The sequence below is a fragment of the Microcaecilia unicolor genome, chromosome 6, assembly GCF_901765095.1.
Source record: "Microcaecilia unicolor chromosome 6, aMicUni1.1, whole genome shotgun sequence".
Lineage (NCBI taxonomy): Eukaryota > Metazoa > Chordata > Amphibia > Gymnophiona > Siphonopidae > Microcaecilia > Microcaecilia unicolor.
This window is the reverse complement of record NC_044036.1, coordinates 282017106-282033057: the sequence shown is the minus strand read 5'-3', so window position 1 is coordinate 282033057 and position 15952 is coordinate 282017106. Positions and strand designations below refer to the sequence as shown.

The following is a 15952-nucleotide window of genomic DNA, read 5'->3' as shown; positions in this document are numbered from 1 at the left end:
GAGAGTGTTCTGGATTGTGATTTGGCAGAGTGGAGTCTCGTGGACCAGGTGGTATCCAAAATTGAGATGAGGACGTCCTTTATGTCATTCTGTCTTGTGTTTTCAGGGCAGTAAAAGGCTGTTTCATAGTGTGTGTAAGCAAAAAAACATAGAAGATAGTTTAACAAAACAAAAAAATCACTTTGTTTTGTTCTGCGTTCATAGTTCTGTACTTTGGCAGTGGCATAGCAGGACGACGGGGCTGTTTTCTTCGCCTTGTTACCTTCTCTTGCTTGTAGTCTCGTGTTCTGCTTTGCTATTCATAGACTGACTTTCAGGGGGCTGCACAGCCCACTTATAAACCTACTTGGAAGTTCAGTGTATTCTCAGTCTCCATCTGCTGGTAGGAGTGCATAACCCATCTGTGCTGGTCTAGAGGGACTAATGGAAAGTAAATTAGCAGGCAAAAGACCCAATTTCTCCATAGGCCATCTGCATGAAAGGGTGGTTTTTCACGTATGAAAATGAGACTGTAGTAGATAGGCTTCCCAGTGCATTTGAATAAAGCACTACTGATGTGAAGTCCCAGCGTTATTGCTGTAACTTCACGGTGCTTTTGTAGCATATTTTTTGACTTGGAAAGTTGATTGTATTTACACTGGTGCTGTGTCATTTCAGCCCTCTGCTACAGCTGGAGCCTCAAGAATAGGACGCTTTGGTCAGAGGAAATATCCATCCTTGAAGTAGAATGTCCTCATTTAGTAAGACACTTCAACACATTTCAAGTAAATCTGGTTTTGCAGAAATCGGACTCCTTGCTGCATTCTGTGGCTTCACATGGCAGAGGGCAAACATAATGTGCTGTTCTGGAGTGGGCTTCCTTCCTTGCTGACCATCAGATGTACTTACCACCAGTAGCAAAGCAAAACAAAACCTGTACCTACTCTAAAGAAACTGATCCTATAGGTTTAATCTTTTGGTGGAAAATAATTGACATTGGTGATGTAAACACAGCTGCCACGGATTCTTTATTTCCAAAGAGCAGAGAGAGCTCTATAAATGTGACCATTAATGGACTATGAATAACTTAATGCACATACATACAGTTATGTTCTGCTTCTTTTATTGGAAGTAACCACCAGCCAAAGCTAATCCACGTGAAGGGGCCTGCTCTATAGGCTAAGTTGGTTGAGCCCACAATTAAGGAGACAAAGGAAAAGAAAGGTTCCAATTTACAATAAAACTGTGACACTGATGAAAATCTATAACCAGTCTAGATTGGGAATTGTATTTAGTATAGACATAGCTTATGTTCAAGCACCCTGTAAAGGATAATGTATAGTTGTATAATAGTTTCAGCTTTACTATTCTGATGTGTGATTTTTTTTTAAGTGCAATATTAAGTGCTTACTCAGCCTTTTGACAAATTATAATTAAAGTGGCAACAGCTCAAGTTCTCTACAAAAAAGGTAATTTGATCTTGAGTAGTTTCTATTAGTAACTAAAAGTCTTAATAAGGAACTACCATACTGAATTATTAACTGAAATGATTAAACTTGAAAAGCTTCTAGCTGTTACTTAGGATATGTTAATTGTTTTCAACAGGCCATCTACCGAATAACCGCAAATCCTCCTAAGAGGTTAATAGTTAAGAAATCAAATTGTATTTTTGGCATTGAAACGGGAAGATGCCTAAAGTGCTTGCTTTGGGGGGGGGGGGGGGGGGGGGGGGGGTTGTTTGTTTTTTTTTAGGGGCAAAGTTTCAAAATTCTAACCCCAGCACCCTGTTTCTGAGCACATTCAAATCTACTCTGTTTACAAAAGCACTTTTACATGGTTGAAAAAGTGCTTGCAACCAGTGCTAAAATTGCCCAACCTACTTACTGTTCTTGAGCTTGGTGTGTTTTTAATTCATTGTTCTTGGCATCACCTGCATCAGCAATGCTATTGCTGCTGCTTGAGTACATTGCCACACTGTCTCTTAATTTAAGAAGGCTGGGGGGTAGGGGGAGAGGAGGAGCTGCTATTTTTCCTACAAGTATTAGATTTAAAATTGTAAATTCTTAAATAAAATATTTTGAGCTCTAGCGCGCTTTCACATATTACTTTGATTTTTAGATTTATTTTGTATGATCTAATTTTGTCATTTGAACTAAATCCTGAATAGTACCAAAAATTATTTGTATATGCAAAAAAAAAACTGTAGAGATTGTTGGAGATCTTCAGCTTTTGGGAAAACAGGGATGGGAAAAGGTGTTATGGACAGATTATAGAAATAAATATAGACCTTTCCTGCATACTAGTTATTAATCTATAGTCACAGCACATTAAACTTGGAAGCAGACTCAAAATTTCAGACCTTTTTCAGTTGGGGGGGGGGGGGGGGGGGGAAGCTGGAGAGCTTCACAGGAGCACAGGTCCAAAAACAGCATCAAATAGTCTTTTTAAAGGAAGGGTGGTACATTCTTGGAATGTGTAGTCAAATCTAATTTTTTTTAGACCACTGAATTCCTATAAGGGTCCATTGCTGTTTACAGCAAAGTAAGATCTAAACAATGATTTTATAGATTAAATTAGAAAATTACAGAAAATAATAATAGGAAATGACATCATTATAGAAGAATGATGAAGGAAATCATACAACAGGAGAGAAGTGAAACCATGTAATGAGTTAAAAACTAGACAGGAAGCCTTAAAAATAATCCTGGCTTTTACCGGCAGCCAGTGGAGATCCAACAACAATGGGGTAACTGTATCAAATTTGCTGCGAGGAAGTGGAGAAGAGAACACTGAATCCAAGAAGCACAGTATTTACACAGTGGATTTCTGGCGGCCAGATGAACCTAAACCACATTGCCATTGTACTGGGCTTCCTGAAAGCCATTGCAACAGTCCACAAGCAATATGTATAGCAATCTTGAACAGCTGTATAGTTGTCTTAGGCGTCTAAGAAAGCTGGGTGATTAGTAAACCCAAAACTTTGAGAGAGCTGCATTTTAACACACACATGTCCAGATTTTTAAGTCTTGATGTAGACTACCAGCAGGGGTGGTAGAGGCCATTACAGAGGCAGATTTTAGGCAGACTGTGGGGAGGGGGATATGGCGTGGTGGGCAGAGGTGAGAAAAGGCTTGGAGTAGGCTGAATGTAGAGATTGAGTTTCTTGCACATGACTTGCTGGAAGGCATGAAACTTCTTGCCTTATTTATCTGGCACAGTGTAGTAATTATGGTGTAGGCAGGTGAGGTGGTGGCAGAAAATCATACATAGCAGGAACTTTGTCTACATGTCCCCAACTTTTTAAATCATTCTGATAATTATTGCTATAGGTACAATTTATTTTAAAAATTTTCTTCCATGTTTTTTGCAAAAAAAACATTTAGCTGCAGTGTAAAAAAAATGTCTATAGTGAAATTCATTTTTATCTCTTCAAATAAATGTCTTAATAAATCCTACAGTTTTCATACAGAAATTAAAATGTTGCATGCCACTACAGGACCAGCCTTCAATGATAGTAAATTTACCATAGGCTTCAGGTTAGAGCCTTCATTAGAGAATGGCACAAGTATGGGCCCGCTGTTTAAAAAAAAAAAAAAAACGAAATTACCAAATTTTACCATAGGAGCCGTAAAAAGCCTTGCTCCCGCAGTTTAAAAAAAATGCTTACCGCAGGTCCAGCATATCCAACTCCTTCCTGACCCACCGCCACTTTCTTGGCTGTGCCCACTTTGAGTGTTTGGGGGCTGACATACACCCGGATGTTTGCTCATCTTCCAACTGGCAGTGACGACGTCCTGTAGTATACCTCAACCTGATGTGGTGCAGTGCTGTTGCTTTGGCCACGGCACCGACGGCTTCTTGGTTATGTCGTTCTGGCCAGGGCCAGCTTGTGAAGAGGTTAGGAGAAATGGAGGATGAGGACCTATGCTCTGCTCGGTGCTTTGGCGTTATTCGTCCAGTGCTTGGTGTTGCAGGGGATGGCTGGCAGTAACACCAGAGCTCTCCCCTCGATCAGTGATTACATCCCGTTCAGGCTCCCCTGGTCTGGTCCTGAAGTTATTATGATCAGTGGCCATAGGCAAAACCACGGTTACTGCATCCTATTGGTGACAGGTGGGCAGTGGGGTACAAATGGAAAGTGTATGGGACATTAGAGATGAGAGGGTTTGTGGGGGCGTCAAAGTGCTCTTATCATTAAACGTATTCAAAGTTTAATATTACCAAGTTCTTACATGTGATTTTCATAAGTTGGCTTGGTGTATAAAAATATATTTATTAGTGTGCCCATTTTAAGATCAAAATTTAGTAGTTTCAATTTTTCCCTACTTTGCGACCAGCTACCTCATTGCAGAAGTGGACTCTTGTCCTGGAAAGCTTATGCCTCAATAAATTGATGCACAAGTTCAGTTCTTTTGGGGGGGGGGGGGGCGGCTGCAGACAAGCCCCCCCCCCCAAAAAAAAAGAACTGGGGACCGGAGAAGGGGACAAAGGCAGCACTAGAGGGAGGGACGGAGGGAAGGAAGGTAAGGAGGGCTGGAACTGAAGGAGGCAGTTGCTGGTCCAGAGGGAGGGTGAGTTGCTGCATACTGATAGTATATGGAAACAGAGGAGGAAATGCCAGATATGGGAGGGGGTATATGGACACACAGGGATGATGCTAGACATGGGGGAAGAATAGGAACATAGAAGGGAGGTGCTGGGCTTGGGGGGGGCGGCTAGTAACTTAAAGGAATGATGCTGGACATGGGGCGGATAAGGAAATAGAGTAGTGATCATGAATGCAGGGAGATGGACACGGGGGAAATGCAGAACACATAGAAGACACAGAGAAGGGAGATGCTGAACATGGGGAAAGATAGGTGCACAGAGATGGAAGTTGGATGGTGAGCATGGAGAAAGAACAAATAATGTCAAATGGGCAGGAGACCCTGGCAAGTGATTTCAGAAGACAGAGGGAAACAGAAACCAGATCTTGGGACCAACATGATTTGAAAAATAAAATGATCGGACAAAAGGTAGAAAAAAAAAACTATTTTCTATTTTGTGATTAGAATATGTCAGATTTGAAATGTGTATCCTGCCAGAGCTGGTGTTTGACGTGGCTAGGGCCCAGGGCAGAAATTTGAGAGGGGACCCCAAAGCCCACTTTTAGGCCATGTGGCATTCAGCTTCCAGCAGGTTTAGGGCTCTCTGGCCACGGAACAGTTGCCCTAGTTCCACTCCCCTAACACCATTCCTGGCATCTGTGATCTTTATATTTTGCACAGTATAGGAGGAAATACTGCATCTTCTATTTCTTTGGTGTGGCTTCTTGGGGTTTTGGTTTAATATATGTTTTAACATTTTTGGTCAGCTAATTATGTATTTGGCATTTGTGTTCAATGTTTGTGTGACCAAGGTATTCTGTTAGCATAAATTTTCTATGTAGCATTCTGTAGTAATTTGGCTTGTTCAGTTTTTCCAGTAGTGGAGGGGATATTTGTGAGGAGAGACAGGGTTTTTGTTCATCCTTATTCTGTATTATTTGTGATTTATAAAACAGTTGTACAGAATATTGTTTCTTTTTATACTTTAATAAAATGATTTAAATATAAAACAACTTTTTGAGGCTTGTGCAGATGGGATCAGACAGAGCTGACAGGGACAAAGTTTGTCCATGTGTCATTCTCTAGCCTTCATTTTCTTTATGTATATGTTTTATTTAAAATAGTCATGGGAGAAAAATTTATGTCATGAATATACCATATATACTCAAATATAAGCCTATCCTAGTATAAGCTGAATTGTTTTCCTCAAAAAAAAAGAGACGGGGGGGGGGGGGGGGGGGAAACAATTAGCTCAAGTATAAGCTGGGGGGGGGGGGGGTCATTGTGTTGGAACATCTTGTGGAGGCAACATGCTCTCCTCCCTGGCTTTCATCCATTTTCTCTCATGTCCCCCTCCCTGGCTTTCATCCATCTTCTCTCATGTCCCCCTCCCCAGCCTCATTTACCTCTACAGCAGGGCTTGGGCTCTGGATTTTTTTTCTCCTTCCTCAGTTCAGTCTCAGTCCTGGTCTTCACCTGCACAGCCAGGCTCTGCAAATACTTGAGCCGCGCCATGCAGGAAGTTGGGGAAGTCCTGCGAGACTTCCCCAACTTCCTGTATGATGCAGCTCAAGCATCTGCAGAGCCCAGCCGTGCAGGGCAAGACAAGGACTTTGACACTGCGCAGAGAAAGAAGAAAAAATCCGGACCTCGAGCCCTGTTACAGAGGTAAATACATGGGGAGGGGGGCAGGTCTGCATTTTTTTAAAAAATCAGGTGGCGTTACCATGCTGACTCCACTATAAGATGAGACACCAATTTTTAGGCTTTTTTTGAGGGCCCAAAAATCTCAGCTTATGGTCAGGAAGTGACTTCACCACTGGGTATGGCTGCATAGCAGCAGATTTCCTGGAGATTTCCCCAACATTAGCATTAAAATCTGTACCTGTGGCCCTAGCTGACTGAGTACAGTTGCTGTTTAGCTTGTATTGATCTGTGGTGTGTAGCTGGGCATGAGTGAGCACCCCAAAACCATGGATTTATCCCTTCCCCTACTCTGAATTGGCAGGGCACAGTGCCACAAGGCCTGACCCGAAAAGCAAGATGGCATCTAAGCCTTTGCAACCTAACTGCTCCTAGTCTCCCGACCTGCTTCCAGTGGAGACAAATCAAGCGGGATCGCCTACACTGCAGGGTGAGCCTCTGCATGAAATTCAGGAATGGATCCCGGATATTAAGACTGATTTAAAAGCCATTCAAGAAGAGCTGGCAACACTGGATGTGGACCTCCGCTCGGAGACCAGAGCTTGGGCACCAGGTTGAGGACTCCAAGCAATGCATAGATGAGCATACGGCGGTCCTTATCAGAGTAGATACACAATTGCAGGAGCTGCGCACCTCGAATGCAACGCTGATATATAAGCTTGAGAACTTAGAAAATAGGAGTCAGCGCTCCAATTTACGCTTCCAAGGGGTAATGGAAACTCCCAACTATCTGTACTGTGAATAGGTGGTGCAGGCTATAACAGGCGCTCTGCTGAATAGAGATGGGGCCAGTATTGGACTGGACCATGCCCATTGTGCGCTGGGAGCACCTCGCACCAATACGCCTAAAGATATAGCTGCGTGCCTCAGCGACTTTAAAACTAAGGCGCAAATATTGCATACAGCACGGAAAATGGACAATTCCCAGTGGGTTTTGTATCCTATTGAAATCTACCAGGACCTGGCTGGTGCTACCCTGAAATGCCACTTGGAGCTTTGCCCTGTGACTCTACAACTTAGAGCAGCGGGAATACAATATATGTGGTGCCATCAATTTGCTTTGATATTTTACAAATGTGAAGAAACTGTGTGTTTTTAACCTGTAAAATTGCCTTTATTAACTTTGAAGTGCATTTCTCTAGTTTGGCCAGCAATTGGTGCATGTTTTGTTAAAGCTGTTATAAAAAAAAAAAAAAGTGCATGCCCCTCTTTTAGTTTCACTTAGTGAAGAAGTGAATCTACCTTACTGTGAGCAGTATACTTTTTAAAACTTGTTTACTGGGCTCTGATTGGCTTGGAGGTATTACCCAGCAGTTGTTGCTGGCTGTTGCTTCAGTCTTAGCCCGGGAGAAGAGAGAGACAGATCTCTTTGCTAAGGCTCTGTGAGCAGATATATGTCCTGATCTCCCCACGTACTGTTTAGACAGCATACAAATGTTAACTGAAATATGGATCAATTATAACATTCTATTATTGTTTGCTATTTGCACTATTTTGTTCCACTGTTTGATTTTTAAAATACAATAAACAATATTTAGTTTATTGCCGCTGTTAGAGAGTTGCACAGGGACAGAAATCTTACCCATCCCCACCCGTCCCTGCTGGAATCATATCCATCCCTGCAAGAATTTAACCCATCCCCAGAAGAATTTAATGGTACATATAAGAAAATTCTGGTCAGCTCTGTCTGGATTTGAGCCACAGCACTGCAGGTAAGGAAGGAACGAAAGTTGAAACACTCTGGTGTGCACATGTAAGATTTGTCTCTGATTCACTGGCACTATATGCTGAGAGGTCGTCATATGCATGCGCCAGTAGGTCAGGTGCCATCTGATGCTTGTGCCTTTGTCAGAGCTCAGGACTGCGCATCAGCCCGGGAGCAAAGTGGATTAATAGTAACATAGTAAGTGATGGCAAATAAAGACCTGAACAGTCCATCCAGTCTGCCCAGTAGTCACACTCATTATAAATTCATTATTAAATCAACAAGTATCATATTATATACTTGATTATGCTCTTTCTTTGGTGTTTGTGGGACATAGACCATAGAAGTCTACCTAGCCCTAGCCTTATTTTTCGAAGCCCACTCCAGTCTATTCTTCTCAGTTGTGGGACACAGACTGTAATAGACTGTTCAGCACTGTCCTCATGTTCCAGCTGCTGAAGTTGCTGTCTAAGCCCCGTCCAGCCCATCCTAAACCAGATTGCCATACATGAGACACAGATAATACATGTCCAGTATGGACCCTAATTCATCATAGCCAGAGTTACCATCCAAGTGTCACTCAACACATCCACACCTGTAGCAATTTAAGTTTAGGTTTTTTTATAACTTCCATTTTCTAATTAGAGATCCTCTATGTTCATCCCATGTCTTTTTGAATTTCATCATCATTTGTATGTCTACCACCTCCTTAATGGAAGACTTTCCACATTTGTGCTGTTAAAGCGAGGAGGATACAGCACTCAAAGAACTTGGTACTCAGTGAGAGGCTGGTGCAGCTTACACTTCCATGGCAACCCCGCAGGAATTGTTTCCATTCCCTTGCAGGTCTCTGCTCTCTGTCTGGACTGATCCTAGTGGTTTGTGTGTTGGGTATGTGAGTGCTTTCTGGGAACTGTGGGACCACTGTGAGTTTGGCCCCAATAATCTAGAAATTATGGGGGATAATTTGAGAGCTGGAGACTTGCCCAGAGGTGGTTGTGACCCAATCAGTGGGAGGGGGGTACTAGTGTAGAGCACAAGTAGCATGCTGATCTGAGCTGGGCATAGACCCTCTTAAGTGGCCGTGAGGTAACCCCAGGTGTATGGCTAGGCATTTTGTGACGACAAAGATTGCAAATTACACCAGATCTGCACAGCAGCGGAGGCCCAACATCTCTTACCGAACTTGGAGGAACCCACTACGGCATCACCGTCAACCAGTTGCAAAGCCAGTCTCTCTAGCAAACTAAAGTGTCTGCAGGTCACTAAAGGAAGGATCTGTCTGCAGGAAGTGTCAGCAGTCAGTGAAAAATTTGCCTGCACTGGCTACAACCTAAGAAGACTATGAGTAATGGGTCATGAGGCCCTGGATGTCTTGGCCACTCTGGGAGCTGCCACTGCATTTGTGGACCGGCTTGACTTACGAATGAGGCACTGATGCCCTGCAGTCATTCATTTGGTTTTGGAATACACTGTTGGATGTACTTAGTTGCTAGTTCCTGGCTATGAATTTTCTATGAGTGATCAGCTGTTCGGTAAGGGACATCTTGGCCCAGCTGGAGGGTATTACCCTTGGATTTGTCCGTGGCTCCTGGAGTTGCTGAGCTGGCTCCGTAGCCAGGCTGACGTCACTCAGCTGATTCCCAGGCAGGGGGAGGAGTAGGGAAACACGCAGAGCAACTTGCTCCGCCTGTTTCCCTACTCCTCCCCCTGCCTGGGCATCAGCTGTGAGTGCGCCGCTCAATCCCCTTTGCGCATCACTCAAGCCCCCCCTCCCCCCTAAGCACAAACTGCCTCGCCCATATTTCACACACCTTCCCAGTATCTCCCTCCGAGTGTCATAATCTCCCTCCCAGATCCCCGAGTTTCAGGGTCTCCCTCCCACTTCCAGGATCCCCCCTCGCTCACAGTTCCATGGTCGTTGTGCCTCCCTCCCGTCCACTGCCAGCCCCCCTCCTCATGAATTTTTGAAGTCCCAGTTACCTAGTCGGGGTTATGGCGGACGACAGTGGCAGCAGCATCGGTAAACGGCGTACAGGCTCGGCCCGTCTGTCTCTCAGCTCTGGTCCTGCCCTTGCGGAAACAGGAAATGAGGGCGGGACCAGAGCTGAGAGACGGCCCGAGCCTGTACGCCATTTACCGATGCTGCTGCTGCCGCCGCCGTCGTCCGCCGTAACCCCAACTGGATAAGTGAGACTTTAAAAAATTCGTAAGCAGGGGGGCTGGCAGTGGAAGGGAGGCACGACGACCCTGGAACTGTGAGCAAAAAAATCCTCAAACTTCGGCATCCATTGCCTCAGAACCAAAGAGGAAAACAGTCAGGAAGCGAGTGTCAGAGAAACGTTGGAGATGAGTTCAAAAAAGAAGGCAAAATTTATAGATTGAGAACTCAGGATGCTGACGACAAAAACAACACTTGGAACGGAAACTCTACTCAGCAAATGTAGTTTCTTCCAAGTAATGGATGTGTAATAACCTTTTTTTCTTCTTTGATTTAAGTCAACTACATTTCTGCAGGATGGGGTATGGGGAGCAAGTTTTGCATTTTGTGCCCTGATCTATCAGTGTAATTTAATTCTGTTATGGTATGAGATTCCAGCCCAAAGAAGGTCAAAACATCTGTTGTATCTAATTATTATGGCATGATATGGTACCAGTAACAGTACTATGAATGCTTAGGATTAAAGAGCTGTTTCACCTCCAAAAAAAAAAAATGTTTTTAAACTGCTGCACACCAGATACAGGATGCTTGGAAATGTATTTGGCTGAACCTTGTGTATACTTTTTACTACAAAACTAAGGCATATTTTTAATCAAACAAATACACTCACATAGCCTTGCTGTGTCTCTCTGTGTGACACACACACACACACAAAATCAATCAATCGATATTCTGTCTTTCTCTCTCCCCCACACACACACTCTGTCACAGTCTATCTCTCTCACACACACACACACACACACACACAATCGCACATTCACTCTCTCTCTCACACACACAGTCACTGTCAAACACACTCTGTCAAACATACACACTCAAAGGAAAACCTTGCTAGTGCTCGTTTCATTTCTTACATGAACGGGCCTTTTTTACTAGTACCTCTTATAAGACAGTAACTTTCTTACAGGAATATTCCTCAGTCTGACATTAAATGAAGGCATCAAAAGAGGCAATTGGTTGGAAGGGGGAGGGATATATATATATATATACACACACACACGAGAAAGTAGGCCTCCATGTTACTCTCCTCACAGAGTCCCTGTTCCTATGTCAATTTACCCCCAGCCCCTGTCAGAACAGTTAGGGAATTGTCACTGTAATTAGTGCTGGAGCTGTGAGCTCCTGCTTCTCTGATCAGTGCTGGGGCAGTATGCTTAGTGCCCACCTATGTTATCCTTGAGACCTTCTAGAAATTTAGTATTGACTATGGCACTATACTGGAGGATGCCAGTATGGGTGAGAGCAGCAACTAAGATGGATTACAGTTTTATGTTATAAAAACTGTAATCTCAATTTTCCCACTCCTTGACTTTCATCATTCACTTTTATAAAGGCTACATGTATTCTTGGATAATATTTGTGTATATTCTGATTCAGTATGCTTTATAAAGAAACTCCACAATTATTATCCAGTTTGAGTAACCTAATCTATAATAGATCTAGTTCTCATACACCTTCCTTATGGTTAAGTTTATGCTGTACCTAAAATTACTAGATATTACAGAATAGGATTATGGTACAGTAAACTGGGCACATGCCCAAAAGTTTGGGGATGTATGTTGGATGTGCTCAGGAGGTAGGAGGCTATGCTAGAGTCTGGCATGAGTCAGACTTTTACAGATTTATTAAGTAACTGAATGCCAGAAGGATGGCTAAGGTAAAATTATGTATCATACCTGATAATTTTCTTTCCATTAATCATAGCTGATCAATCCATAGACTGGTGGGTTGTGTCCATCTACCAGCAGGTGGAGATAGAGAGCAATCCTTTTGCCTCCCTATATGTGGTCATGTGCTGCCGGAAACTCCTCAGTATGTCGATATCAAAGCTCCATCCGCAGGACTCAGCACTTAGAGAATTACACCCACAAAGGGACACTCTGCCCAGCTCACCACCGCCGAAACGGGGGAGGGGAATTAACCCAGCTCATCCCCACACAAGTGGGGGAGGGGAATCTGTCCAGCTCATCCCCGCGGAGCAGGGGAGGGACACCACACCCACCGATGCGGGGGGATCTGGCTTATCCTGCAACCGCGGGAGGAGCTGACTGACCCTAACACCGCCGAAGCGGGAGGGGTACAAAGCTGCCCTACAGCCGCACGAAGCGGGAGGGAGTGCCGGCAGAATTTAAATCTCAATCCAGCCCCGTAAAACGGAGGGGAGAGGAATGCAGCAGCTCACTGTAACACAAACTCGTCTCAACTCTTGAAGAATCCAAGTGAAAAAAGAACTTGAACACGAAGTCTTCCTGAACAGGAACTGAAGACTAAACTTGAATCTGAAATGCAACCAGAATATAAACAGTACAGATATCTGGGAGGGACTATGGATTGATCAGCTATGATTAATGGAAAGAAAATTATTAGGTATGATACATAATTTTACCTTCCATATCATCAAGCTGATCAATCCATAGACTGGTGGGATGTACCGAAGCAGTACTCACCCAGGGCGGGACATTGAAATCCCTGACCGCAACACTGAAGCTCCAAACCGGGCCTCCGCCCGAGCAGCCACAGTCAAGCGGTAATGCTTGGAGAATGTATGGGCCGATGCCCAAGTTGCCGCCTTGCATATCTCTTCCAAGGAGACGGAACCGGCCTCTGCCATCGAGGCCGCCTGAGCTCTTGTGGAGTGAGCCTTCAGCTGGATAGGCGGCACCTTCCCCGCGGCCACATAAGCCGCTGCAATGGCTTCCTTGACCCATCTTGCCACCGTAGGCTTAGCAGCCTGCAGACCCCTACGAGGACCTGCAAACAGGACAAACAGATGATCCGATTTCCGGAAATCATTGGTCACTTCCAAGTATCTGATGATGACTCGTCTCACATCCAGACATTTGAGAGCAGAGTATTCCTCTGGGTAGTCCTCCCTACGAAAGGAAGGGAGACAGAGCTGCTGATTCACATGGAAGCGAGAAACAATCTTGGGCAGGAAGGAAGGCACTGTGCGACTAGTCACTCCTGCCTCAGTGAACTGCAGAAACGGCTCTCGACATGAGAGCGCCTGGAGCTCGGAAACTCTTCTGGCTGAAGTGATAGCCACCAAAAAGACTGCTTTCAACGTCAGGTCTTTCAGAGATGCCCTAGACAAGGGTTCAAAAGGCGGCTTCTGCAAGGCTCTTAGCACCAGGTTGAGATTCCACGCAGGCACCACTGAGTGCAGAGGAGGGCGCAGGTGATTAACTCCCTTGAGAAAGCGCACCACATCTGGCTGTGAAGCCAGGGAAGCACCCTTCAGGCGGCCCCTGAAGCAAGCCAGAGCCGCTACCTGGACTTTAAGGGAGCTGAGCGACAGGCCTTTCTCCAGACCTTCTTGCAGGAACGCCAACACTGAAGAAATTGGAGCAGTGAAGGGAGAAAGGGAGCCTGCTTCACACCACGCTGCAAAGGTACGCCAAACCCTGGCGTAAGCAGTAGAAGTAGAGCGCTTCCTCGCTCTCAGCATAGTGGCGATGACCTTGTCTGAGAAGCCCTTCTTTCTCAGACGCTGTCGCTCAATAGCCAGGCCGTAAGACCAAAGGGGGAGGGATCCTCCATCACCACGGGACCCTGATGTAACAGGCCCTGCTCCACAGGCAGTCACAGAGGATCGTCGACTGAGAGCCTGATCAAGTCCGCATACCAGGGACATCTGGGCCAGTCCGGACCCACCAGGATTACCCGGCCCGGATGCTTTGCCACCCGGTCTAGCACCCTGCCCACCATGGGCCAGGGCGGAAACACATAGAGAAGCTCTTGTGTCGGCCACTGTTGGAGAAGAGCATCTACTCCCAGGGATCGAGGGTCCCGTCCTCTGCTGAAAAAGCGCGGCACTTGGCAATTGGCCGATGACGCCATCAGATCTAGGCTCGGCTGGCCCCAGCGCTTCGTGATGTCCAAGAACGCCTGAGCAGATAGTTGCCACTCTCCGGGCTCCAAGGTATGGCGACTGAGAAAGTCCGCCTTGACATTCATGACTCCAGCAATGTGGGCTGCTGACAGCTGTTCCAGGTTCGCTTCTGCCCACTGGCATAGATTCATGGCCTCCTTGGCTAGAGGGGCGCTCTTGGTACCTCCCTGGCGGTTGACATAGGCCACAGCCGTGGCATTGTCCAACAGGACCCGTACTGGCTTCAACGCCAGGACCGGGATGAACTCCAAAAGCGCCAACCGAATGGCTCTGAGTTCCAGGAGGTTGATCGACCACTTTGCCTCTGCAGGAGACCAGAGCCCCTGCGCTGTCCTTCCCAAACAGTGGGCTCCCCAGCCCGACAAAGAGGCGTCCGTCGTGACGACAATCCACTCTGGGGTCACCAGAGGCATTCCTGCAGACAACTTGTCTGTCTGCAGCCACCAGCTCAGCGCCTTGCGCACTGCTGGGTCCAAGGGAAGGCGCACAGCATAATCCTCCGACATCGGAGTCCAGCACTGCAGCAGAGAGAGTTGTAGTGGTCTCATATGAGCCCTGGCCCAGGGCACTACTTCCATCGTGGCCGACATAGAGCCCAACAGCTGCACATAGTCCCAAGCCCGAAGAGGAGAGGCTACTCGGAACTGGTCCACCTGAGCCTGAAGTTTGACAATCCGATTGTCTGGCAGGAACACTCTGCCCACTTGGGTGTCGAATCGAACTCCCAGATACTCCAGGGACTGAGTCAGGCGCAGTTGGCTCTTCTCCCAGTTGATGATCCACCCCAGGGAGCTCAAAAGAGCAACCACCCGGTTCACAGCTTTGCCGCACTCTGCATAAGAGGGGGCTCGGATCAACCAGTCGTCCAGATAAGGATGGACTTGTACTCCTTCCTTTCGCAGGAAGGCCGCGATGACCACCATTACTTTGGAAAAGGTCCGCGGAGCAGTAGCCAACCCGAAAGGGAGGGCTCTGAACTGGAAGTGTCGTCCCAGGACTGCAAAACGCAGGAAGCGTTGATGAGGAGGCCAGATGGGAATATGCAGGTACGCTTCCTTGATGTCCAAGGAAGCCAAGAACTCTCCTGCCTTCACTGCCACTATAACAGAGCGGAGAGTCTCCATGCGAAAGTGCCGCACTTTCAAGGCCCGATTGACCCCTTTGAGGTCGAGGATAGGCCGGACAGAACCTCCTTTCTTTGGTACCACAAAGTAAATGGAGTAACGTCCCTTGCCAATCTGATTTTCTGGCACCGGAACGACCGCACTCAGGCGGATCAGGTTGTCCAAGGTCTGCTGCACTGCCACAGCTTTGACCGGAGACTTGCAGGGAGAGAGTACAAACCCGTCTCTTAAGGGTCGGCAGAACTCTAGCTTGTAGCCGTCTCTGATGACTTCCAGCACCCAAGCGTCTGAAGTTATTGTGGTCCACTCGCCCAGAAACGAGGACAGCTGTCCTCCAATCTGCCCTGGGGCGTGGACCAAGGCCCCGTCATTGGGTACGAGACTCTGGGGGAGGACCGGAGGGAGCACCTCCGGGACGGCGGTCTCTGCGAAAGGAATGCTGCTTGGGGGAGAAATTCCTCTTGAAGGAAGAGGGGGCAGAGGAGCCCGACCTGCCCAGGCGGTACCGACGGGCTTCCTGAAACCGTCCTCTGGAGGTACCGGGACGAGTACTAGCCCGAGCCCTGACCTCTGGTAACTTCTTGCCCTTAGACGTGCCGAGGTCGGTCACGATTTTGTCCAGCTCAACCCCAAAGAGCAGCTTGCCTTTAAAAGGCAATCTAGCCAGGCGGGATTTAGAGGCGTGGTCAGCAGACCAATGTTTCAGCCAAAGCCACCGCCGCGCAGAGATAGTCTGAGCCA

General features: G+C 46.4%; 1 protein-coding gene across 4 annotated transcripts in view; it reads left to right on the top strand.

The window, feature by feature from the left end:
* SEC16A (SEC16 homolog A, endoplasmic reticulum export factor) overlaps positions 1 to 1686 on the top strand; it is a 106464-nt gene extending 104778 nt beyond the window's left edge. For all 4 annotated transcript variants that reach the window (XM_030207637.1, XM_030207638.1, XM_030207640.1 and 1 more), the window contains one exon: positions 658 to 1686. In XM_030207637.1, the coding sequence (XP_030063497.1) occupies positions 658 to 726 (69 nt within the window). In that variant the 3' untranslated portion in view covers positions 727 to 1686. The remainder of the gene's footprint in view (positions 1 to 657) is intronic.
* Positions 1687 to 15952: the final 14266 nt, after the last annotated feature.